The sequence below is a fragment of the Notothenia rossii genome (assembly GCF_949606895.1).
Source record: "Notothenia rossii genome assembly, chromosome: 4".
NCBI classification, from domain to species: domain Eukaryota; kingdom Metazoa; phylum Chordata; class Actinopteri; order Perciformes; family Nototheniidae; genus Notothenia; species Notothenia rossii.
In genome coordinates, this window is record NC_136902.1 from 15,019,337 (window position 1) to 15,045,006 (window position 25,670).

The 25,670-nt window shown below is 38.8% G+C and overlaps 4 protein-coding genes across 7 annotated transcripts; 3 read left to right on the top strand and 1 right to left on the bottom strand.

Moving 5' to 3' along the window:
* The first annotated feature begins 291 nt into the window (after positions 1 to 291).
* On the top strand, positions 292 to 3,197 carry lsm14b (LSM family member 14B). The gene is made up of 8 exons (XM_079678891.1): positions 292 to 516; positions 640 to 806; positions 907 to 1,036; positions 1,150 to 1,341; positions 1,519 to 1,605; positions 1,692 to 1,844; positions 2,301 to 2,433; positions 2,517 to 3,197. Exons 1-8 carry the CDS (start codon positions 336 to 338, stop codon positions 2,674 to 2,676), a joined length of 1,203 nt encoding a protein of 400 aa, XP_079535017.1. The 5' UTR covers positions 292 to 335; the 3' UTR covers positions 2,677 to 3,197.
* Positions 3,198 to 4,126: 929 nt separating this feature from the next.
* On the top strand, positions 4,127 to 12,433 carry LOC307037788 (calcium-responsive transactivator-like). 4 transcript variants are annotated; one of them, XM_079678895.1, is made up of 11 exons: positions 4,127 to 4,508; positions 5,285 to 5,361; positions 5,452 to 5,536; positions 5,815 to 5,947; positions 6,321 to 6,557; positions 7,358 to 7,525; positions 9,078 to 9,179; positions 9,707 to 9,799; positions 9,951 to 10,070; positions 10,156 to 10,283; positions 10,618 to 12,433. In XM_079678895.1, the coding sequence occupies exons 1-11, from the start codon at positions 4,440 to 4,442 to the stop codon at positions 10,642 to 10,644; spliced, it is 1,239 nt and encodes a 412-aa protein (XP_079535021.1). In that variant the 5' UTR covers positions 4,127 to 4,439; the 3' UTR covers positions 10,645 to 12,433. The 4 variants fall into 4 exon arrangements, with proteins under 4 accessions (XP_079535021.1, XP_079535018.1, XP_079535019.1 ...); XM_079678892.1 differs by lacking the exon at positions 9,078 to 9,179 and having other exon boundaries at positions 4,131 to 4,508; positions 9,695 to 9,799; XM_079678893.1 differs by lacking the exon at positions 9,078 to 9,179 and having other exon boundaries at positions 4,138 to 4,508.
* A 357-nt stretch (positions 12,434 to 12,790) lies between these two features.
* mtg2 (mitochondrial ribosome-associated GTPase 2) lies at positions 12,791 to 15,554 on the top strand. Its single transcript, XM_079678889.1, has 6 exons — positions 12,791 to 13,366; positions 13,861 to 14,008; positions 14,255 to 14,370; positions 14,488 to 14,706; positions 14,808 to 14,946; positions 15,061 to 15,554. The coding sequence occupies exons 1-6, from the start codon at positions 13,124 to 13,126 to the stop codon at positions 15,453 to 15,455; spliced, it is 1,260 nt and encodes a 419-aa protein (XP_079535015.1). The 5' UTR covers positions 12,791 to 13,123; the 3' UTR covers positions 15,456 to 15,554.
* A 2,938-nt stretch (positions 15,555 to 18,492) lies between these two features.
* On the bottom strand, positions 18,493 to 24,578 carry LOC307037768 (cadherin-13-like). The gene is made up of 17 exons (XM_079678857.1): positions 24,522 to 24,578; positions 23,914 to 24,033; positions 23,671 to 23,817; positions 23,409 to 23,553; positions 23,141 to 23,310; positions 22,849 to 22,980; positions 22,573 to 22,755; positions 21,864 to 22,168; positions 21,627 to 21,769; positions 21,315 to 21,539; positions 20,988 to 21,215; positions 20,725 to 20,849; positions 20,514 to 20,591; positions 20,326 to 20,385; positions 19,988 to 20,032; positions 19,699 to 19,782; positions 18,493 to 19,606 (listed from the first exon to the last, which is right to left on the bottom strand). The coding sequence occupies exons 1-17, from the start codon at positions 24,555 to 24,557 to the stop codon at positions 19,385 to 19,387; spliced, it is 2,448 nt and encodes an 815-aa protein (XP_079534983.1). The 5' UTR covers positions 24,558 to 24,578; the 3' UTR covers positions 18,493 to 19,384.
* Between the last annotated feature and the right edge of the window lie 1,092 nt (positions 24,579 to 25,670).

The following is a 25,670-nucleotide window of genomic DNA, read 5'->3' on the forward strand; positions in this document are numbered from 1 at the left end:
CACACACACACACGCGCACACACACACGCACACACACACACACACACACACACACACACACACACACACACACACACACACACACACTTCTGTTTCAATGTAAATGTGTCCATCTGTTGGACGAATACAATCATTCTGATTCCAAATAAATGTAACAAATAATAATGATTGTCAATAATGCTAATTGTTAGACATCATGGGTCATAAATGAAAAGTTCCGCATGGGGAATTAGTAGGCGTCTCGTCGCCAGGTGCGTGTAAGCCTTAATCAGTGGGCGTGGTTTGAAGTCACCTGGGCAAGATAATAAATGGTTTCCGGTCGCTCCATGGCTTGAATGCTGCCACACGTGTTCTTGTTGAAAATTATAAGCAATTGTTCTGGACATTCTCCTGCCATGAGTTCATCAAAGCCCTACATTGGTTGTAAAATAGGGTTAATTTCGAAAGCCCAAAATCGTTATGAGGGGATTTTGTATACAATTGATAAAGTGAACTCCACAGTAGTGCTGGCTAAAGGTGAGTAGTGTGGGGCTTATGGTTGACGGCCTGCCTGTATATCTAAAAGCATGGTTGTTTTTTAAAGAGCACACTTTAAACATGGATGACACTTGGCTTATTTAAAAAAATTCTCTGAACTAGTCAAGTGTTTTGGAACTGAGGGACGACCCACAGACCGACCAACTCACCCCAAAGATGATGTCTATGAGTACATCACTTTCCGCGGAAGTGATATTAAGGACATCACACTGTGTGAAGCTCCAAGATCTCACCTCCACGGCCTACCCCTGGATCCTGCAATAGTACAGGTTAACAAGAACAGCATGCTCACACCCCACAGTATATGGCCTACACTTATACAAAGATGCATATCTTCTGTGTTGACATTTTTCCAACTTCTTTCTTAAGTCTTCTGGTGGAGGCCCTTCAAACGTCTACTCACCTCTTGGACCATTTAGCCCCTTACGGATGCCAGCCTACAACCAGCTTGCTGCCAGCTCTCTGCTTAATCAACAATATGCTGCAGCTATTGGCCTTGGTAATTCAATGAATTCACATGTACTGCTAATGGACCAACACAAACCCACACCCTCAGTGCCTCTGAATAGTTTTAGGTTGTTGCATATTTCAGTAATTGTGTTTTTCATGCAGGGCCTATGCTTCCAGGCTTACATGTTAGAAGGGGCCCCATGGTGGAAAAGTCTGTTCAAACCCTCCAAGTGGATAGAACTAGGCAGAGGGGAGACTTCTCTGTATCGCAGGAGCGGGAGCAGCAGTGGGAAAGAAGGCCTCAGAAACCTATTGGAGAGATTCCACAGACCAGAAGGGCCACTGGAGCCAACAGTAAGCATATCATTGCATTAATGAAAGGCAAAAGTATAGCGTCAACACCATATTCACTTATTTACACAAAAGTGAAGAGCTTTGCTTGATTAACAGTGTCAAAAGGTTTTACAAATGTTGCGAAATGTCAATCTGTGCATTTACCAGCAAGTGAGTGTAATTGTTTTTACATTTTAGTGAAGTCAGGCCCAGGTGTGCCCAATACTCAGCAGGAAACTCGGCAACAGAATGATGAAAACAGGCCAACAACCAGCCGAAAACAAGGTAATGGTCAAATGTACAGGTTTGTAACGGTAAGACAGATGACCAAGTCCTAACTTTCAATGCATTTAAAAATATAATAATCCTAGGACCTCGGAGGCGCAGAGTCCGTAGTAGAGGCCAGCTGATTGTGGCTAGTGTTCCATCTGCAGTCCTGAAGTTTGACACAGACTTTGATTTTGATTTATCAAACGCGCAGTTTGTAAAGGAGGAGCTGGAGAGGGAGGTGCACGGGACGAAAGGTCTGAATTTTCATCTTCTGTTTTTTTGACAAAGTTTATTTTTTAAATGTCCACAGTTTGTTAAAACCTTACACTTTTCCATGACATAAAGTTATTTAGACACTTTTGCATGCAAGCTCTAAATCATACCAGCTGTAGTTAGACTCAGCAGCTGTAAGACAGATGGATTTTGGCACCAGGATTCGGTTACTAAGCGGCAGTGATGAGTGACAATATTTACCTTTTGTTTTTGGCTTTCCAAACATCTGTTCAAGGATTCTGTTTTCATTTCTGAACAGGTCAATGCATTGACAAGTGGTGCATCAAAAGCCAGATTTGATACATCTCAGTGTATGATTATATTATCTTGTGTAGGACCTGTAAGGTGTGAAGATGAGCATGTGTGTTTTTATAGAAACACCTAACAAGTGTGTCTGCTGTATCATGTTTCCAATTAGTGCATGTTTCTGTCTGCAGATGAAAATCCTAAAGGAGAGAAGGGAAAAGATCAACTGCTCTCAACAGCAGAGAATGGTATTTTTGGACCAAAATGCTACTACGACAAAGCAAAGTGCTTCTTTGACAACATCTCGTCTGACACAAAGTTCAGGTACTGGTTGCTTTTCTATCCTGAACATTCAACAACAGTTTCTCCATCATGTGACGCTGCAGCGTTGTCTCTTTTTGTGTTAGACAAACATGGGCGGAGGAGCGGAAGCGCAACATTGAGACTTTTGGTCTCCCTGGACGGTTCTTGAGGGGCCAAGGCTTCAGAGGTGGCTATAGTGGACGAAGAGGACGGGGCACTGCTCAGACTCAGTCTTCTTACAGAACCAGGAGTGGTCAGCTGTAAAGGTCAGAGTTTGGCACTAAAGCAACCCCATGCTATAGGGATGGCTTCCTCTCGCATAAAATTGGACTTGTACACCTCTGTCTGTTCGAAGAAGGATCTATTTTCGTTTTTTTTTCTTTCCCTGAGGCCCTTAAGCCCCATAACGCCAGTATTGTATTTTATTTATGCCCTTTGTCATTTGGCCACTTTTGCATATATGCATGGCTCACTAAATGGTCCACCTTGTTTGACAATAGTTTTTCCCCTTTCAATTAAATGGGAGTGTTTAAGTTTTTTTTGTTTTCTACTTGGAAGAATTTCCCTCCCAAACGTGTTTTTGGTTTCATGTTTAAAAAGGGATCTGGCTTTGCTTCTTGGGAGAAGGCAACATTTATTTCATTAAAAAATATTGTATACTATGGATATAAACACGATTAACTCAACTTGAATTAATTTAAAATCTGAATCATTGTTTTGTTCTGTAATATTGAAGCAACAAGTGAGACCTATGTAAATAAAATGGAAGTTGCTGATTCACTCTCTTCTGCTCTCTGAGGATGCATACATTATATTGTCATATTGTAATACTTTTTTTTTACATGCACACAAATGAGCTTTAAATGTCTGTACCTTTTTGGTTGGGAATCCTAATACACAGTTATGGAATTTGACTAAAAGTAACTTTATATATATTTTTATTTTTGTATTTTCAACTACATTTCAGGCAAATATTTTACTATTTATCTGACTGCTTAAGTGTTTCTCAGATTACATTTTTCTCTTTTGAGACGATGTATTCCAAATGTGGAGATCTGGAAAGTTTCTGCTTATATGAAGGTAGAACCTTTCCTTTATGGGTTGAAAAAGACTTTAGATAAATGGACTATTCAAAAACCGTCTTGTTGCTTGTTCACAAAGCTGTAATCATACATTAATTTATTTTTGTTAAAGCTGCTTTTCACAGGACTCTATTTCATATTAGGATTACATTGTGAAATGCCGATTAAACTCAACCACCCAACAGTGGGTTACAAAAAGTAATCTAATAAAAAAGACCACCAACTTAATACCCACAGTCACACTTGCATGCAACAACATTGAAATTGTCACAGCAACACCAAAACAATCGTTGGCGTATGCCTCACAGTACAAATTATTTCGGGGAAAAATGTTCTGCACAATTATAGCTTTGAATTTTCTGGTGGATTTAGCTGATATTTGCATGTGTTTTTGTGTTTAAATGGAACTGCAAATAGTACTTATCGACTACTACATTTAGCTAGGGGACGGAAATGCTCAGCAACAAATATGAACATGAGACTTTGGCAATAAGATGTCTTGTTCACACAGAGACCTCTTAAAACAACTTCTGCAATCACTCCTCTCGAACGAGCTTTAGAGCATCGAGCAGTGTGTACAATGAGGACTGATTGGCTGTCATGAATCAGAGGATACTCCGTCTACAGTGAGGGAAAGTGGTAGGCTATCACTGTCCGGGTTATACCAAAAACTGAGGGATGGGGATGTTTCACTATTACGTATCAGTTTATTTTCTGTATATTTTTTTGATTGCAAACTATACATAGCGGTCAGTAAAATCGTGTGTCGAATTACATTCAGAGAAATCCACTATTTTCTTATTTTCCTCCCTTCATGACAGAGATTTGTTATTGTCAATATACCCCCATTTCCTGGTGGTAATGGACAAAAATGTACCCAAATAGAGGGCTGCGCTCAAGATAATAAATATTAGAATAAAAGAAGCGCTTTTATTTTATGACAAAATGTCGGTGGCGTTTTCCTCGGCGCGCCCCAGGAGTAAAGGGGAGGTGACACAGCAAACGATTCAAAAGGTAAACCTCTTTAAGTGCGTCGTGGCGCCTGTGATAACATATTCTAGTCTGGATGGGAGGTTGCGGTCCGCCAGTGCAGAGAAAGTAGCCTGTAGTGAATATCAGAAGAAATGGCAACTGGTATTGTGACAGTCAATTGAAGGTGCGTACCTATAACAAAGACACGGTGCTGAATGTAGGCGATCGCTTATGCTCATCAATGATTCCGTGTGATGCTGTCAATCTCTGCTTTTTCTTTCTGACAAATGACAAATGTTTTACTTTTATCATAAATCATCTGCTTCAAATGGTGTTACGTGTTTCTAATCATTTTAAAGCACAACACCTGATCAAGGTAGCCTAGTTATGGGTGCCCGTTTATTGTCAGACAGCGTGGCAAAAGGTTGAGCTGTTTTTATGGACCCCTGCTTTGTTGCAAAATATAACAATCAGCTGAAAATAGACATTGTATGATGAAAACCGAGCTACATTGGACAAACATGAGCCATATAGCCTCCTGAGACTGCTGCTTTTATAGGCTACCTGACTGAAGCCTTTTTTGTAACACTGCACAACCAATCTTCAACACAGGGACTTTCAAATAAGGTCCTAAAAAAAGACTGTGAGGAAGTGCTTCCATATTTGGCCCCATTATGAGTAAAAATGTAAAAACTGACCCAGAAAGAAGGCTTGTTGAAGTTAGGACATTACTGAAATGTCTGAGGCCATCTTTCAGTGTATAATTTGCCATACATTGTGACTTTTACTGTCAGCTGAAGTTGTTTTGTCTCCTGAAGATGCTGGATGAAAACAATCATTTAATACAATGCATAATGGATTACCAAAGCAAAGGCAAGACAGCTGAATGCACACAGTGAGTGTTCTTTTTTTACTCCTGACTGATGCCGTATAATTGTAATACAAGTCAGTAAATAAAGCTATGTTTTGTTTTCCAATTTGACAGGTATCAGCAGATCCTGCACAGAAATCTGGTTTACTTGGCCACAATAGCAGATTCGAATCAGAACATGCAGACACTACTACCTGCAGTGAGTCCTCCAAGAGGAAGTAACAGTATATTTTCCCATCTCCATCAGATTGATTATGCTCTTACCATCCATGAATATGTGATCATACATTTGTGGGTAGACAATCAAGAAGTAAACATCCATGCATGTTCATGAAATCTGTCCACTGATAATGATTTTTAACAAAATGATACATTTAGTAGACAAGAGTTTATATAAAATAAGGAAATTAAGGACATCAATTAGAAAAAATACTTTTCTCAAGGTGAAAAAAAATTGAGCATTCTTTTTATTTCTAGCCTCCCGCTACCAATATGTCTTTGGTCTCTGGAGGGATGGGCCAAAGTGTGGGACATGTTCCAAGCAACCTCAATGACAACATGGCATCGGGACCTCCCCCCACATCAATGATGCAGAGTCAAATGAGCAATGGTGAGATTTTTTGACACAAACCCACACTTGGTTTGCACACCTTCTCTTTCATCGTGTTCCCCCCTCTTTCATGGTTGTTTGATCCTGAATTGGCTGCATGTTTGTCTGCAGATTTTGTCCCTCACAGTGTTGCTTGTCGTTGTTGCCTGCAAATATTTTTATGATCTTATGTGCATCTCATGGCCTGACAGTCAGATTTATTTGCAGCTTCTGCAACTTTTTTTCTTCTTTTTGTGACCAATACATTTTTAAATAAATAAGTAATCCTTAAAAGATTCCTATAAAGATGAACTGAATGTGGGTCCGTGGTTAACACGATATGGCCCCGCATGGGAATGTGCTGGCTGCTCTGACTGTGCGTGTGTGTCGTCAGGCCCCAGCCATGCCCCCATGCAGCAGTCGGCCATTCCCTCCGCATCCCTCAGCCAGCCAGCCAGCAGCTACGGTAGCTCGGCCCCGACCTCTGGTTACAGCCACTCTGCGCCCTCTTCCCAGGGCAGCATGATCCAGGGTCCTGGGTCTGGCTATGGCTCTTCTTCCTCTTCTTCCTCCACACCCTCAGCCTCCTCTTCCTCCTCCCGCAGCAACCTCAACTTGCAGTCTAACCAAGGTGAGCCAGGTATAGTGCAGCCTTATCAGGAGATTTGGTGTATTTCTATGGGAAGAGGGCTAGGTTAGGTTAATACATTCAGGCTTAGGATTTGAACACTCAAAAACACTTAAGAATTGATTATCATTAACTTTATAGTTATGGTGCAAGAAGTCCCATTAGTTATTGTTTTTTATCATTAGGTATGTTGGAAAATGTATCACTCAGAAAAAAAGGGATTGCTGAAAGTAATGCCTTCCAAGTGTTCAGAGTGAGTGGGATGATTTCTAAACTACCTCTAAATGTATTCATGACAAATGCACATTGATCTTGCCAAAACATTAAATTGTTTACATGTTTATCTGTGCTCATCAATCTGCAAATTCTCTCCTAGTTTATATCTACCATCACAATAGGCAAACACATTCAGTTCATCAAAGAGGTTTCCTGCCTTCTTCCTTCTGCTCCAGGCTTTTACCCCGCCAATCTCCAACTCCTGACCCTGAGATACAGCCCTCCTCTCCCTGGATGTCTGTGTGGATATTTATGTTTATGCACTGACTTCGCTAACTTTGTTTGCATTGCCTACTTCTGAGCCGCATCTTGAAAGCATCTCTTCAAAGAATGTTGTTCTTTAAGAGACCCCTGACTGCTTTAGACCGTTTTTGGCTTTTCCCTTTGCTCTGATTGACATGGAACTCCTTCTACATTTGTTCATTTGTTTAATCATGCACACTTCTGCCAATGCTGTTAAATGCTCATGCAGGTATATTCCTTGAATGTGTCTGTGTATATTAATGTATGAGATCTCCCCCCCCCAGTCTCCATGATGCAGCAACAGTCTGCCACTCCACACTACTCTTCAGCCCAGGCTGGGGGCCAACACTATCAGGGACAGCAGGCCATGGGTATGGTGGGTCAGAGCAGTCAAGGAAACAACAGTATGATGTCTCAGAGACCAATGGGATCCTACCGTTCTTCACAGCAAGGTAGGTGGTAAGACTTCCTCTTGCCGGTTTGACATGGAAATTGGTTAATTTGAGTGCTTAAAGACATATAGATGGATGTGTGACTGTACCTTGGGATAGTTAGGACTGAAATTGTCAACAGGTTTCCATTAAGTGAGGCTCTAGATGCCTAGATTCCTTCAACTTTAAGAAGCCTACAGGCTGTGTGATTTATGTCACATTAAAGGTAGGGTAGGTAAGAATTGAGAAACCAGCTCGAGTGCGCTAGAATTTGAAACTACGCAGCCGAAAAAAATCTGCTCCTTCCTTCAGACTTCCTTACAGAGCCCCTCCTCCAACACACACGAACACGCATGACCAATGAGGGCACAAGATAAGTTTGTGCACGAGATGGAAGGCTGACAGGCAGGTAGGCCATCCAGTTATTTTAGCCGGGCCGGCTAAAATAATTGGTCGTGCTTTTTACAGCGCCACGGCTTCCACAGATGACATTTTTTAATGTATTTATTGTCAAAGCATTTAATGTATTCATTGCTTTCGGGATGTTAAGAGCATTCCATGGAATATTACAAAAAGTGTTTCTGAAGTGAATTACCCAACCCACTTTTGAGTTCCTGTGAATCACTTAACTTTTGCTGCGTCAGCATGTGTCTAATAATAGCTCCACCCTATTCTGTTATGTCTTTTGAAGGGTGTAGACTTGGCACATAGTAACTGAGATGCTATAAAAAGGATGTGATACTGTTTCCAGGGCAACGACCACGATAGATTGTCCTCATTCACCCTGGTACATTATCCTTGCAAGACTGGGGGAAGAGTTTTCAGAGAGAACTTTGTTATGGAGTTGAGGTCTCCATAGTTTAGGTTTGCTTGGTTGTGGTCGCTTTGCCAGGGCCATTCTGTCATCCCTGGGCTCGGGGTCACATCTGGAATTATTTTGTTACGATAGAAATTGTTAGTTGTTACAACTCATCACTGTATTTGGAAACATTTCAGCCAGTTGTGGTTTTCAAGGCATTTATCTTGTCCGTGGTTCTGATGCATCTTCAAGAGGGTTTTTGTTAGGTTGGTTTTTCTGACTTTGTTTGATGAAATTGAAAAGGAAAAGGAAAGATTGGAATCTGGAGTTTCTGCACACCACCACCGAGCAGAGATCAGATTCTCCCTGTGAACTGCCTTTCTCTAATCCTCATTTTCTCCTCTTAAATTACATATCATTTAAATGTGTCATGGAATTATTCATTGTAATCTCTCCCCTCTTTAATTATTGCCTCCTAAGATTGGGTTGGCACGTTATAGCTTCTTTCGTTTAAGAAACCACTGATAATAACCATTATCCTGCAGTACATAGAGTGTATGGTCATATTGATTCCCTTGATTTGATCTACCCATAATAGCCTCATAACTAAAGTATTTCCAAGAAAGCTGGCCATAATGTCTGTTATGATCTTAAGTTATTCTTAATTCGCAGAGAACTAAAGTGCTTAAATGTCCTGTCACAGCCCGTCTCCAACTCAGCACTCAATTGGTCCAGCCGACTGTTTAACAAATCGTGGCGTTGCCTGCCTTGCAGGACCTGCATGGCAGTACATGGGACAAGAAGAGTTCTACGGAGAGCGGTATGGACACACTCAGAGCTCCAGCAAGCCCATAAACCGGCAATATTACCCTGATGGTAATCGTGCACATCCATAAACTTCATACACACAGCTTTCAAATACACAAAGCCACATTGTAGTTCAGGCCCTTTTATTAAAGCACTTATCTACATACCTGAGCCAGATTTACTGCAGTGCTGGTGCTTCAGCGCGTCCTCCCAGTCACATTCTTTACCCTTGCTTTGGGAGTTGGAAAGTATTGCAAAAAAATGCTAAAGCCTGACATTGGTCTCAAATCTTTTTTCCCCCAGTGTGTCTGTGTCCATACTGTCCCCTTTGGTGTGCCGAAACTTCAGAATTCAGAAAGTGCCATAGCAGTGTGTTGAGAACAAAGCACACACTTCCTCCAGGGCGTTCCTTTGTGCTTTGTGAATATTGAAGCGAGAAGTGTTGAAACTGTTGTCTGTGCTTGGATTTTTTTTCGTTGCACATGTATTATAAATGTTTTGGCCTCAATCTGCGAGTAATAATTTCCTGTCTCTATGTAAGTGGGTTTTGCCTTTGCACAGGAGTTTTTGCATGTGTTGAACAGTTTTCTCTACAGGTCATGGGGAGTACTCGTATCAACAGTCTTCCTATGGGGAGCAAGGCTACGACAGATCCTTTGATGAATCTTCACAGCATTACTATGAAGGAGGTAGCAGTCGTTCATTCTGTAATTTTAAGCAATGCTTTCAAGATGTATTTCCCTCCACTCTCCCAAACTTAAATTGTCTAAATGTGTCTAACCGAATGAGCCCCAATCCATACGAAAAAATACATTACTAACACCTTTTGTATGCCTCCAGGAAACTCTCAATACAGTCAACAGCAGGCTCAGTATCAGCAGAGCTCTGGTCAGCAGCAGCCGTACAGCCAGCAGCAGTACTCCTCTCAACAAGGCTACAGTGGACAGCCACAGGGATACGGTTAGAACAACCCATACAGCCATAATGTGTGCATTTAAACGCACACAAACAATGAATAATTTAACGGATTACCCCTTTGCTACAGGTCCTGGCCAAGGTGGATCCTCCCAGTATTCTCAGTATCAGCAGGGTCAAAGCCAACAGTACACCTCCTACCGCTCCTCCCAGGGAGGCCCTGGAGCCCAGACGCAGAGGCCCTATACCTACGAACAGGTTCATAGACTTAGATCAGATCTCAGATTTTGTCGTTGCAACACTGACTAATACACAGTTAACATATGAGAAAATATGTATATAAGTATTGAGTATTTTGGATGGAATTTAACAGTAAATGTTTTATTATTGAACAACAAAAACAGTGTTTCCTTTTAAATTCAACTATTTTATCAACTTTAAAACATGAGTACAGCTAATGCATGTAGAAATTACTGTGTAGCTTGAATATCGTTTTGTGTCTCATTAATTACAGAAAGGCAAAGAGAAAGTGAACAACACAATGTATGAAATGCTTTCTAATCTCTGTATGAATCATTTTTTTTCGTTGCAGGGTCAGTATGGAAATTATCAGCAATGAGGTTCCACCTTGCTTTTCTGCTAAAAGAGAGTGAAAAAAGAAACGGTTCTACAGGGTGTCGCTTGCTCAGCCGGATCAGGAGATCTGGCTGCATCAGATTAATTATTCTCTCATTAATCATCTTTCTAGCCAAGAATACAAACTCAGTCAAATGTGATGCTTTCTTCATCTGTTTTGCTCCCTACAGTGGTCGTAAAAACAATGTAGTCCATTTGAACCTTTTATATGGATTAAATAGGGTACTATTTAAGTAGCAGTAAGGAAATTCGACGAGCTGCAGCCAATCGCCTGTATAATTCTATTATTTTGCTGTCTATGCCTTTCATGTGTCTTTTAATGTTTATTGTATTTAACAAGCCTCTTTTTATTGATTAGTTTGGTGCGCAAAGCAGGCTTGTGAGACTGTGGTAAAAAAAAAAAAAACTGATTAGCCTTGAATGAATTGTTCGTTGATATTTATCTTAAAGATTAAGTGCAGCTCTTGCTTTAATTCCTAGTTGAGACGCTGTTTTATCTCCTGCTAAAGGAAACGAATTTTAGGAAGGTGAAAACGTTGGTCCTTAAACCTGACTTGATCAGGGAGTTTGTCTGTTAGTCCAACTGTGATGTGTTGCTGTGTGGTCTAACATTATGTGTTTTCACTATATACTTATGTCTTTCTGAGGTATTCGACACAGTAGTTAGCCAACTGATCCAGACCTAAAGGTGTGTATAAGTATCCATGATAGTCATACAGACTTGCGGCAGTAGTTTTGGTATTTATTGTGGGTGGCATTCCTCTAAACAGACTACAGTTATTGTATTGTATTGCGGAGTTTAGAGTTATTGTGATGCCAATCATTAATGATTTTACATAAAAACACATTGCCACTTTGTCAGCACTTTATTCTGCAGTGACAGTGTATGTATTGTCAGCTGTTTTGGATTGTGCAATTCGGGCTCTTTTTAACGAATAATCCTCAAAAAGCCAAAGTAATACAGGAACAGAATGGTAACACATCCTGCACCTCTACTTTAAAAAGTGCAATACACTCAGACAGTTAGTCATGTTGAGGATGCTTTTTATACTTTAATTCATTATTTGCATTATATTTTGAAAATCTTTGATGTCAAAGGTCTGGTTTGTCTAATGTTATGTTGCAGGTTTCAACTCGCATGTCATATTTAAGAACATTATTTCTGTAATCATATGACTTTTTGGACAGATGTGAACTTTATCACAAACATAAAACTTACTACTTCAACATACTTTTTCCAGTGAGCACTTTTATTAATATATTTTGTATTAGATGGAAAAACAAGTAACAGGGTTTTTAAGGTTCATTGCAGTATATTCTGTAGTAACTCAACTTATCTCAGATGGGTAAAATAACGTAACAGTTGCAGGGTTATTCAACAAAGGGGGAAACCTGGCTGTCACAGCTAAATAACTATGTAGCTGCCACTCAACAGGGACAATCACAGGCTTATATACTTCAATGAATTTGTATCTGTGTTTTTCATTTTTATGTGAACTGAACATGTATGGCAAGTCTTTTGTAGTTCAATGCACTGATGTGGTTGAATGTGCGGTACGCCTTTTGTGTGTGTGTGTGTGTGTGTGTGTGTGTGTGTGTGTGTGCGCGTGCGCGTGAGTGTGTGTGAGAGGAAAACAGTGAGAGCGAAGTTTGGTGTGCATAATCCAAATATGAATGTTATGTTCTTATCTATTGTAAGTCTGCATTGCCTGATCTTTTCTGCTGTCTTTTGTTACTGTTTGTTATATACAAATAAACTGACATTCACCTTTTGATATTATTATTATTATTTACACTTTTCCGTCACCGAGAAATCTCTGCTAATATTAAATTAAAGATACACGAGTTAAAAATTATATAATTATTTGAATAATTATGTCATTTTAGTTATTTAGTTCTTTATTTTTTGTATTTTGCAATAAAACAAAAGAGATGCAAAAGCAAGGATTACCTTTAAAAGGATCCCCGCTAATATTGAAATTAAAGAAGTGAAGTATACACTTGTCTAAAAGTCTGTTTCATGTACAATGGCGAAGGCTAGTTCTGTAGCATTGACAATATAACATATCCACTTGTTTTCTTTCATTTTCATCCTGCCTACCATAACTCACACTCACTCCAGCACAGAAGGTGGCGTTACAGGGCTGAATCGCATTAGCAAAAGGGAACGGTATTTCACAATCGCGTAAACAAACTGTCCCTTCACGGGTTCCGTAGGTGCCAGTAGCGTACTCAGTATAAGCATGCAGTAGTTATTAGACGTGCCAAAACGATTATGAAATAATGTAAATCCATCGGGAATTAACTGTATAACGTAGCCAGTGGTAAGCCGGATACTCTCTGGCATAATGGACATTTGTTCTGCTGTGAGTGCTGTGTATTGAGGCAAAACGTGGTGACTTTGTGAAACCGTGGTTAGCCAACCCTTCTTTAGTATTGATATCTGTCTGTTGAATGGTACAATGTTGGCGACGCTGTCAAGACTTAGAAGCCCTAGACTTCTTTCTCCGGAAATATTTTTAGGATACATATTAGGACAAGAGGTGAGAAGTAAAAAGGTTAGCTTGTTAAGTCACAGTTTACCAGTATCCGCAGCGGTATGGCAGAAAGTCACCGCTGGCTCCAGAGATGTCAGCTCCTCCTGTTCGCTGTGCGCCAAAGTCAGAGGGCAGCCGAAGAAGAGAGAGCTGTCTGAAAAGAAGCTGGTATGTGTTTGAGATAATGGTATACATTGTTCATAACCTAGGGATTTAAATTAACCTACAATAGAGATACCAACTGAGATAAATGAACAGTAATTTCAAAGGCATGGATGGAGTCTGTCCACTACCTCATTATGTGAAATGAAAATGTTATTTGTCCCTCAAGTAGCCAATGAGTAAAATGTGTGAATGAAGACACAGATGGGAATATTTAAATGTTGAAATCCAAAACAATTACATCACAGGAATATATCGTATATCAAATGCCTTAATCTCTACTACATGTCTCACTAGATGATTATAAAAGAAACCTCTATCATGGACAGGTGTTAATTATATCCAGTCTTAGGTTAATTCTCTATGAAGATCAGCATTGTTAAACAATCCTTGTTAAAACATTACAAACAGAGAAATATTGTCTGTAATTAATGCTAGTGTGCTGTTGATGAATCACAGTTTGGATTACTCTCTTAAGTATTTTTTTATCTGGCCCACAGACCCGTTGTTTTGTAGACCATCGGCGTGTGAAGCTGATGGCTGGCTCTGGTGGCAGAGGAGTCTCCAGCTTTCACAGTGAGCCGCGGAAAGAGTGGGGGGGACCAGATGGAGGGAATGGAGGAGATGGGGGAAGCATCATTATGAAGGGTAAGTTTGGTGTGTGGTTCCAGGCACGAGACACTATTATATTTGCCATGTATTCTCTACAATTATCACATTCTGTCTCCAGACAACATATTAATTATTTTAAAATGAAGGACTACCCACTCTGCTGGCTGGAACATTGTTCAAATCATTGTTATCATCAACGCTATCTCACTCATAAAGCTTTGTCTATTCTTCATCATGCCCAAACTTGTTTTTGTCATTAATTTCTTTTTTATGTACTTCCAGCGGACAAGTTTGTCAAATCATTGGCACAAGTAGTTCCGATTTACAAGGGAGAAGATGGGCAACCAGGTGGCAGCAAGAACTGTTATGGCAAGAACGGGAGCTCATACTATATTTCTGTGAGTCCATCTATTTGATTATGAATTATATGTCAGTTATGAATGTAATTTAAGAAGACTTGTATAATGTACGATAAGCTCACTGTCTAACCATTGATGATGTTTCCTATTATTAAGGTACCTGTGGGCACCGTGGTAAAGGAAGAAGGAGAGGCACTGGCCGACCTTTCGGAGCACGGCCAGGAGTATCTGGCTGTATTTGGGGGAATTGGTGGGAAGGGGAATCGGTTCTTTCTGTCCAATGAGAATCGTGCACCAATGACGGCAACCCGAGGAATGCTGGGCCAGGAGAGGGTCCTTCAGCTGGAGCTCCGCACCATGGCCCATGCTGGACTGGTGAGGAAAAGCTGCTAATGTTTGAATTTTCATAGGCACATGTTGTTTTTCAACTCTAAAAATGTAATAAACTGACATTTGAAACATCTTTATCCCATCAGGTGGGATTTCCGAATGCTGGAAAATCATCATTGCTGAGAGCCATCTCCAACGCCAGGCCTGCTGTGGCTGCTTACCCTTTTACAACACTCAACCCACATGTAGGAATTGTCAATTACAGGGATCATGAGCAAGTTGCAGGTAGAGAGTGATTCATATTCGTTTTTTTAAAAACACTGTAGAAATGATTTAATAAGATTTAGCTTATTCTTCAGTGTAATATATATGCTGCACTCTTACCCTTGTCCTGTGTAGTTGCTGACATCCCAGGCATCATTCGAGGAGCCCATCTGAATCGAGGCCTTGGCATTTCTTTTCTGCGCCACATAGAGCGCTGTCGTTTCCTACTCTATGTTTTGGACCTGTCTTCCCCAGAGCCCTGGACCCAGCTCGTGCACTTGCGTTATGAACTGGACCAGTATGAGCCGGGTCTGTCCCTGCGCCCTCAAGTCATCATAGCCAACAAAATGGACCTTCCTGAGGCCCGGGAGAAGCTAGAGACTCTAAAGAGCCACGTCTCCCAGCGGGTCATCCCTGTGTCGGCGCTCACAGGACAAAACACAGAAGAGCTCATCCTCCACCTCAGAGAGCTGTATGATGGATATCTCCAAGGAGAAGGTAGTGGGGAAGAGAAACCCAAAAGATGGTAGTAAAAATGAGTTTGTCTGATATTTTCATGATATATATATTTATACTTGAAGACATGGAATGTTTTTAAATTGCTTAATAAACACATCAACGAAACATAATTCAATGTCTGTGTTAGTTTGTCAATTACTTGCTGCTGTTTGATAAGTATACATAATTTATTTATATTTTCTGGAAAGATATAGCAGCTATATGCTACACAATAAAGTATTAAAATGAGAGAAGCCAGTACTCTGTTAAATGTTAGTATTAACAAATGCCTGTCTAGGGTCAGCCTGCTAAAACAAATAAGTTATACAAATTCAGTCTATGATAGGATGAGTGTGTGCATAGAAATGATTATGAGAAACAAACAGGAACACTGATTTCAGTTGACTTGAAAGCACCATGTCGTTTACATAATCTGGTCACTTTCTCAGTCATTACAAAACCACAAGCATAGAGTACTCGACAAAGAAGATACAGATACATGTTTTTCCGTTTTACTTGATGCTCTAAGTTTTTGTTCTGTGTTTAAGCTTGTCAATGACAACTTAATTCCTAAATATACCAGCAGAGGGCATGCATCTTACACCCTTTTAAACAACTTTCTATGATTTTTTTTATTGAACCTTTTAGCCATTAATACTCTGTAGAGTCTACATGATGACATTGGTGGGCTGCCTCTGCTCTTAAATGGATTATCAGCCCACACAATCAAAAGGGTGCAGACGTGTATTTAATTTGCCAGCAGTCCTTTAGTAATGTGTGTATAAAGATAAAAATGCTTTCGGCAATGTATTATGACGTTGCCAGTAAAACCGGAATTTGTTTTAAAAAGAACCACATAGGGTAAAGATACTTTGTATTTTGATGTTGTACTATGCAGTAATATAGAACTCAGAGAAATTAAAACAATCGTTTCCCCAAAAAGGAATTACCGTAGTTCAGTGCCTTGCAAAAATATTCAGTGCCCTCCTTGGTGTTTTTTATTTATTTTTTTGCATTAAAACTTGTCATTTGAAACAATTGAATATGGATTTTATTTCAATAACACAATATAGACCACAAAGATGAAAAAAATGAAGCCCAGTAAAACATTTTGAAAAAATGTAAAACTTAAAAGTAGTAATCATTATTCACCGACTTTGAAGTCCCAACAATGACCTTCAGAATTAAATCAATGTCTAACTAAGTCCACTTGTATGCAATCTAAGTGTCACATTAGCTCTTACAGCTACATCATCTGTATATATGTTATCTGTATTTAGGCCCCACCAAACATGCAAACTGCATTGAGAAAAAGAAGGTCCCTAAATAGATGGAAGGACAAAGCTTAGGGGAAGTATTGGCCTGGCAGAGATCAGAGTATCTGTCCATAGGACAACTTAATGCTCTACGAGTGGCAGATAAATGTATATTGATGAGAAGAAAATAAAAAAACTCATTTGGATTTTGGATGTTTACTTGGAAAAGTACTCTGACAATGAAAAATGTTTGGCCATCAGGGAAAACGCTTTGTCTAGCACAAACCCAATATCACTTGTTATTACCCTTAGAACGCCCTCCCCACAGTGAAGCATGGTGCTGAACGCATCATGTTGTGAGGATGTTGTTCATAGGCAGCGACTGGGAAACTGGTCAGAATTAAAGGAATGATGACATTAAGAGATTTGAGGCTGGGACGGATGTTCACAATGACCGAAAGCATACTGCTAAAACAACAATGGAATTAAGATGAAACTTCAATCCGATTGAGTATCTGTGGTATGACTTAAAGAATGGTTATGAAAAGATGTATGCGAAAAAATCTTGTTGGATAGATGTGCCAAGCTTATGGAGACGTACAAAAGAAGCTTGCACCTTTAATTGCTGTACAATGTGGCTTCACAGCTTATTGGCGTTTTGTGGTTATTACTTATGCACACAGATTTTTTCATTTATTTTTGTCATTATTTCCTGTTTGTTTCACAATTAAAGAAAAAAATGTTGCATCTTCAAAGTGGTAGACATGCTGGGTACATCAAATAATACAATCACTCCAAAATAAATAACAGTCTTTTCTTTAAGGCCCTGTACATCAATGCAATCTGGTTCAAATGTGTATTGAAGAACTGAAATAATAAATGAGAGTGGATAGAAGAGCTGAGACAAAGCAGTCAGACTTAAGGTGGATGGAGGGGAAGGTTAATGAATAGCAACGTTGGAGAATAAAAATACATAAGAGGTAAAAGCTTCATTATATGCCAGCTACGGTTGAGGTCTCTTGCTTTTTTTAAAGCAGGATGTCCTGATGTTGTCTTAAAGGATGTTGTGTTATATCTTTTCTTTTGGTTGAACTTACATGGCTGCTTTGTTTGCACATTAAACAGCATGACAGCCCTCTTAACTTGAGAGAGCTGTTCTGGCCATATGTCTACAAAGCTGATTATCTTGTTCTTCTGGGTGTGGCTTTAGATTATGAAATCTGATCCCACTCTCTCTTTTGCTAGGCATGTGTGAAAAACAATGATGAGGAGAGTGATAAATAGGCAGTAATCCTATGAGACTCCCTTCAACAGCATCACAGTCTGGAAACGGTGTGGACTGTCATCATTAGGCACATATAGGTGCACTCATTTCATGTGTATAATGCATTTTTTAAATGACCTATTCTCATCTAATAATAATTGTGGTTGTTATCAAACATTTCCAAGGATCACTAAGATGTGTATGGTTCATTTTACACAGGTTTAGCAACTCTTGAGAAAAAGTTTCTGTATCTTAAGTGCAATAGCTTATCAACTTGGGGTTATGCTAGCTGAGCTTGTTTTGGAAACAGCTGCAACTACTGAGCATTTCTTTCTTGGCATGTTCACATGAAGCCGCACACCATCACAGGTATCAAAAACAAAACCGGTTTGACGATCTTGCAATTCTTGACTGATAGTTTCATGGAATCAGGGTGCATGAGATAGCATCATAAATCATCGTACTTCTTTGGGAGGGCTTTATGTATACATACTGAGTTAGTATCTCTGCCTACCATGACCCAGCCACAAACCAAGACATTAGCCTATATTTCAATGACTTTCAATCTCAGAGCAACATTTAATCTGAGACACACTGTAAAGTTCCTGAAAACAAGTTGCACAACATTGACAGAAAGTTATGTAGGGTGAAAGTTGGTGTCTATAGCAGTAAAACTGATATATTTTTATTTATCTATTTCAAAACACTAATCACATTAAACATCTGATGAGGTAAGGTTTAGCCTATTATACAAAAATAAATTGAAGGAACTACAGGTTTAAAGGCTAAACAAACAAAACATTTCTGAAAATAAATATGATAGGCAGCCATTATCCCTGCACTGCATGCACTGCATGTTGTATCCACTCAACATTCTCATATATTCAACCATTGCTTTAAGAGCTTTCATAACCTCCTGAGATATAGTCCCCTGTATTATAAATAGTACATTCAAATCCCACTGTCATCCTTATGACACTATCCCAACCTAATGTCTGACTTTGAAAGAGCATGATGAAGCCAGAAGCTAAAGGTTTTTCCCATTTATTCGAAGTGTTAAAAACGTTTTTCTCTATTTGTATAATAGACCTTATTTCATGCTTTCCAATCCTTTCAAAAACACTGTACATTCCCTATCTGCCATGAACATTGCTTGTATGAAAGAACAAAAAGGTAATCATTTTCAAATCCCAAAATAATATTAGTTAAGAAAGCTCCTGTTGTAAGCAATTAAGTTATACAAACCTTATTTCACAAAATCAGCCGATTCTGTCCATTCCCACAATAATTGTAACAGTTTTCCTTTTTGCCCCTCCAAACATATGGTTACAATTATTATCTAGGATTACTAACTTGATAAAAAAAAAAAAAATCAGTTATGATGGAGTGTTCATTTTAGACTTTCCACTTGAAACTTTGTTGCTTCTCAAAACGTTGAGGCTCAGGTTTTGTACTGCAGGCATGGTCTCTTACTCAACATGCAGATTGAGGCCAGAGTATCAAACTTGAAATCCAGGTCCAGGTCAAGTTCTGGGTCAAAGGGAATATCAGGGATGGAGATGGCATCAAGATCAAAGTTGTGTTTTTCGTCTCCCTCCTCAGTGTAATTATGAGGATCATAATCACCCAGCTCCTCTTCTGGTGCGCTGAGGGCATACAGCTGCTACAGAATGCAGAAGACAAAGGGGAGAAAACATTATTGAAAAGAAACACAATGTCAAGAACTTTAAACAATTGATTCAATTCATTTCTTACATCTTGTAGTAATTTGAGTATCATTGTATGTTGCATCACACTAATCTCTTGGTCTGCAGAAGATCCGCCGTTGAGAACCCAAGCCTGGAAATCAGAAGTAAATCATGTGATTTCAGTTCTGATTAACATCAGATATAAATAATGGAACATTTCCCGGAACATGTCTTGACTCAGTTAAATTCTTAATAATTCTACAACTACTACTACTACTACTTAATAATAATAATAATAATAATAATAATAATAATAATAATAACAATAACAATAACAATAACAATAATAATAGTACCTTGCGCCAAGAACACCAACGTTGATATCTTTGCTCCATTTTCAACTGGAAATAAAAAAACATGTCAATTTATGATAATTGTTATTATCAATCCATTGTCCATTTTTCATAACACAACAAAGGGCTGGCTATTTGTTCTGGTTGTCAACAAAAATGAAATGACTAAAACCAAGAGTGTGTGAGTGAGTAACTTTAAGCCCCAAGCTCATTTGATGCATTTTTAATAGTAACAATGGAGTTCTATGGCACTTCGTTGCTGGTTTTGGTCTTTTCGTTGGATTTATTGACTCTGGGATACATCCTTTAATAATAATAATAATAAAAATAAATGTCTGTACCCTGTAGACCCATTGGTCCATTTCCTTTCGGTTTGTATACGGGCCTCCCGTGTCTATTGACTGCAAAAAAAAAAGTTCAAGTCAGGTAATAATGACCTTATGTTAACAAATGAAAATAATTTGTGTTCATTTGTCATGAATATAACAACACAAGTGTTTTATAAGCCTGTTATTACATGTAGGTATACTTGATCTTCACTTGCTGGCTTTCTCTTTGAAGGCCTTCTTGGTAATTGGATGTCTTTGCGACCGTGACACAATTCCACCTGTTGAAAGTTAAAAAAACGTTTTTTCTTTGCAACAAGTTACAGTTATTTTTCCACAATTAAAGTTTGTACATCACTGAAGAATGAGGGGAGGTAATAAAGTTCAGGTTTATTATGCAAAAAATGTATTTACGTTGCAATCAGTTCCGGGTTTCTCAATGTTACTCGTTATCAGATGTCCTGAACCTGAATCATTATCATCTGGCATTGGTTTGTGCTCATTCTTACACTTCAGCAGAATCATCAAGAGTAGTACAGCTGGGAGACAAAGACCACACACATACAGATCAATGCATATACGTTTATGTCCAAAATGACTTTACTGTGAAATATTTTTCTTCCACATTTGAACTAAAGGGAATCTTTACATATTGTTGTTTCAGACACGTTTCCTACCTGAAAGCAGTAGCATGCTAAGAAATATGATCCCAAGCGCTCCTCCTCCTACTTCGGAGCCCTTAGCTTTGCGGATGCGGCAATTTGGCTTCGTTATGTCAACACAGTTACACACAATAACTGACAGATTGTAAACTGCTTCCTCGCCCTGGAGGCCAGATACCTTCAGCACCAAATCATACTCTCCAGAATGAACTGTGCGCTCCTTCACCAGTTTGGTTGTATACCCTGTACATAAAACATTCATTTTTATATTGTCAATTCATTTAGCCTTTCGGTTCAAAAGGATATAGAGGTTTATTTTCAAAACTGTCGTTACTTTCTAACCTTGTGTAGGGTCAATCTTCCACTTGCCCTTCTCTTTTTCCTGGAGCTTGAAGGAGAAAGGTCCACCAAAGGGGTCTTGATCAAGGTCGAAGGCAGTGATGTTGGCCTGAGAGAGTCCATCAGATTGGCAAATGTCCAATGTTGTCTCAGTCAACTCTGGCACATTGTCGTTTTCATCGGTAATATGGATGTTGAGGGTTGCAGTGCCTGTCATTGGAGGAAGACCTGGTGACCAAAACACATGTACATTTTCATTAGTGAAGACATTTTAAATAAGAACAAACACAATATAATTATTCCTGACGGTCATACCATTGTCAGCAGCATATGTTGTAACCTTATACGTATTGTCTTTCACAAAGTGGGACTCTCTGTCGATTATCTTGGTTGTGGTTATATTTCCAGTCTTGGGATCTACTGTTACCCAATCAGCTGGGTCGTCTCCTTTTGTGTATCTGAAACACACAATCAGGCCTTTGCGAGTTATTTGTTGACCAAATAATTGTAGTCACGTGAGACGGTCCGACAACTAGTCAATTCATAACTTACACAATTGTGCTGGCATTGGAAGCGTCAGGATCCGTAGCTGCAAATGTCGCCAGGTAGAGCCCCGCCTTGGTATTTTCGGCCACCGTAACGTGTTTGTTAGTCATGTCAAAGATTGGAGGATCATTGACATCCTCCACAATCACTGTCACTTTGGTAGTGGACAGAGTTAGTGTGTTACTGCCAATAGTGTTGACTTTCCAAAGACCAGTGGTGCTTCTTCTTTCCACCTTGCATGAGTAATATGGCGCTTCATTCTGTACACTGATATTCAGGTGTTTTTCATGACTTTCTTCATAGTCCAGAGGCTGTTAGAAAGAAAAAAAGGAAAGGAATTTTTCAAATTCAGGCCATGTCACCTGACAGCCATAAAGTTTGTCACTGATAGTTGTCAATTTCTTGAAAAACAAGAATCCCAACAAATACAGTAGTATGCATTTCTAAAGGTTTCACTCTCTTTAGCTCTCTTTGTTAGCACTGCTGCAGTTCATCTCATCAACTAAGGGCAATCAAAGGCACAGCATCATACTCAGAATGTAATGTTACTGCTTATTGTGATCAAAAGTGATTTATCAACGATAGAGCCTAATGTATTGGATGTTGAATACCTTACCCCATGGAAAAACTACTGGATACTGGTTACTTTATCTGTGCTAATAAAAACATGTCGCCTGTGTTTCATAAAACATCAGGATGATCACACAAAAAATACCTTTTCTACATACAGCAGTCCTTCATTTGTCTCAGGATCAGTAGTGATTTTGAAGTTCCTGTTTTCGTCTCCTTTGATTTGATATTTGGCCCTCCAGGCCGATGTACCTTTGGTGTCTCGGTCTGTAACTTGCAGACGTTTAACAAGAACATTTTCCTCCCCTTCTTTTACTCTCCCTGTACCCTGGGAAAGGAAAATAAAACTTTAATTGTGAAAATGTACCGTTGTATTATAACCATATTCTTATCAAGGTGAATCAAAGAAATAATGGCTCACTGATTGTCCTGTTATCACAGGTAGATGGTTATTTCCATCTTCTATGTTGATAATGATGGTGGCGAAGCTGGAGAGCTGAACTTCTTCTCCACGGTCTTTGGCCTCCACTTTAATAATGTAGGCATCGGCTTTCTGATCAATTCAAAACACCCAACAATTATTATTAAATATATTATAATTTAGCCATAACCTTCAAATTTAAGAAGATAAAAGTTCCAAGATTAACCTTTTTTTTTTTTTTTTTTATATTTGTGATTTGTTAATTATCAAATTATGCAATGAGTTTCCTCACCTCGTGGTCCAGACATCCTTTAAATGAAACCGTTGCAGTTGATTCGAATTGCGTTAGGTAGAACTCCAAGTCAAACGGGTCAGGAATGACTGAGATTATTTTGAAATCAAATAATCTGTTGTTCTCAGTGCTGTCGTCGTCGTTTGCTTTGATGGTAGTGAATTTAGTGCCTGGCAGTATCAAAAGAAAGCATTAGTTTGTTTTAGTTTGTATAATATTTGTCCATAATATGTGAAGATTGCAGATTGAGAAACGACAAGCAAGTTACCTTGTGGTGTTGACTCTTCTATGGAAACCTCATACCTATCAGGCTCAAACATTGGAGGGTTGTCATTTGCGTCGATTATTAATATCTCAACTCCAAGCTGTGTGTCTGTTTCCTTTTTTTCTTGATCATAGGCCTGAAAGGTTAGCTGTAATGCAATAGCACAAATTGTGACATAATGAAATGCTTTCAAGGGCACACAAACACATACACTCACATCCAGGAGATAATTTAAACAATGCACATTTAGTAAATTCCTTCTAACCTTTAAAACTCTGAACTTCTCGGAGTCAACGGGGCCATGGACAGTAAGCATTCCTGTACTTTCGTTGATTTCTAAGATGTTTTTGGGTTCTTCTTCCACACCCTGACCATGTATTTTGAAAAAGCTGAATTTATTTTCAACCTGGAGCTGCAGGGAGTAAAACAGCACAGTAGTGAACGGTGGGATCTTGTCATACATAATACCATTAATTTCCACTTATTATGACTCTCGGTAAATACACACCGGGCCCAGCTCGTATGGGAAACCTCCTTCATGGTCTTCTCGAATAGTAAAGGAATCAATAATCCAGTTTCTTTTTTGTCGCTTCAGAATCTTTAAAGATGAACTATGGACTAGCAAACACTAGAGAAAAACATTCCATTCCATAAGATTAAGTACATTTGGGATTATTTTGTATATTCATGATTGTGATTACTAACACATACAACTCTTAACACATTGTTAAATAAGTCACTTAATTTATACACACAATACTCGTTAAAGCACTGCTCTATATTCTATCAATAATCTATAATATTAGCAGAATTAACCAGTTCCTTCAGCATTGACTTTTAAAATATTTATAAATATTTGATTTGTCATTTACAAACTGACTTAATTTTAAATAATCTATTTTTTGATAACCAGCCACATTATATCTGTATCATTTTGATCATATTATCATATAAATAAAACATTTAACGCTTGGTTATATATATTTACAAACAGTGAATGTTTATAAAGGCAGTCCATCATGCTGGAATCAAAGGCTTAAGTAAATATCAAGTAATAATTGTTTGACATTTTCTCAACCAATCTGTCCAGAAATAATGCAAAAGATACATTCTTACCAGTATCAAGAACAGCCTAGGGCGTGTTATCTCCATCGCGAATCGAGATTGTGTGTTGGTAATCCCCTTGGTTTTTAGACTAACGCTGGGATGCACCTGGATTACAGTTTAAATGCAACTCATGGCAGCAGCCTACCTGAGAGGGGGCGGGGCCTGTGTAATAGAGGATCACACATGAACCTTGTACGTCCAGCCTGGAATCTAAGACATTTAAAAGCAGCTGGGTGTGTGCACAATGTGTGTGTGTGTGTGTCTAAAATGCATATTATATATTTAGTCTGTAACACTTTTGTCAGAGATATTTGAGAATAGTTATTATGTTACTATACCTTTACACTGTTGATGTAACCATGTAATAATTTTCATCATTTTTATTTAAATAGCTTTTTTCCTATAGAAACCTTACAAAGTGCTTTACAGTGCTGCAAACACACACATACAATAAATGTTTAAACTATGTAACAGAAAGCACATCTAAATAATTACATTTTTTCATTTAAAGAATAACTGGATTTCATAATACCCTAAAGGTAGTTAGCTTGATAACCACTATGGAGACCCAAACTGTTGACATGCATATCTCTATGAAGACAACATATATTGTAAATGCAGTACTTGGTGTGGCAATGTATTAAATTAATGTTATATATTTTTACTGTTTAAACATTTTCTATAATATGCAACCCTTTATCACTGGGTCTTTGCCAGGCAGGACGAGACGGACACAGTTAAACCATTAACTCTTGCTTAGATTTCACTGCTCCTTGTTAACTATGTCATTTTGAATGTAAATGGGAAGATTTTATAAGATGTTATAATGACCTGAGTAATAAAATGATTTTGAACATGATTATATAAACGTAATTTGATTGTAGATGATTTCATAATGAGTGGCTTTATTTTATTTATCTGTTTATGTCATTATAGTGTACAGTAATCGATGCCATTGTGTGTGTTTGTATGTGTGTGTGTGCAGGGGAGCTGCCAGGGATTTTGGGCCCCATGAAAAGATATCACATTGGTTACTTACATTTTTTTTTCTTAATGTTCTAAAATTGTTTGGGCCCCTGCAGTCATGGGCCCTTAGAATCGTCCTCACTTTTCACCCCCTAACGGCGCCCCTGTGTGTGTGTGTGTGTGTGTATGTGT

Coding starts and splice junctions, on each gene's coding strand:
- lsm14b (XM_079678891.1), top strand. CDS start 336: ATGCTGCCACACGTGTTCTTGTTGAAAATTATAAGCAATTGTTCTGGA. Junction 517..639: donor CACAGTAGTGCTGGCTAAAG/GTGAGTAGTGTG, acceptor TCTCTGAACTAG/TCAAGTGTTTTGGAACTGAG. Junction 1,037..1,149: donor TGCTGCAGCTATTGGCCTTG/GTAATTCAATGA, acceptor TTTTTCATGCAG/GGCCTATGCTTCCAGGCTTA.
- LOC307037768 (XM_079678857.1), bottom strand. CDS start 24,557: ATGGAGATAACACGCCCTAGGCTGTTCTTGATACTG. Junction 22,981..23,140: donor AAGGATGTCTGGACCACGAG/GTGAGGAAACTC, acceptor TGAATTGATCAG/AAAGCCGATGCCTACATTAT. Junction 21,216..21,314: donor GAAGATTGACCCTACACAAG/GTTAGAAAGTAA, acceptor TTTTATGTACAG/GGTATACAACCAAACTGGTG.
- LOC307037788 (XM_079678895.1), top strand. CDS start 4,440: ATGTCGGTGGCGTTTTCCTCGGCGCGCCCCAGGAGTAAAGGGGAGGTG. Junction 4,509..5,284: donor CACAGCAAACGATTCAAAAG/GTAAACCTCTTT, acceptor TGTCTCCTGAAG/ATGCTGGATGAAAACAATCA. Junction 6,558..7,357: donor CAACTTGCAGTCTAACCAAG/GTGAGCCAGGTA, acceptor TCCCCCCCCCAG/TCTCCATGATGCAGCAACAG.
- mtg2 (XM_079678889.1), top strand. CDS start 13,124: ATGTTGGCGACGCTGTCAAGACTTAGAAGCCCTAGACTTCTTTCTCCG. Junction 13,367..13,860: donor AGCTGTCTGAAAAGAAGCTG/GTATGTGTTTGA, acceptor TCTGGCCCACAG/ACCCGTTGTTTTGTAGACCA. Junction 14,707..14,807: donor CCATGGCCCATGCTGGACTG/GTGAGGAAAAGC, acceptor TTATCCCATCAG/GTGGGATTTCCGAATGCTGG.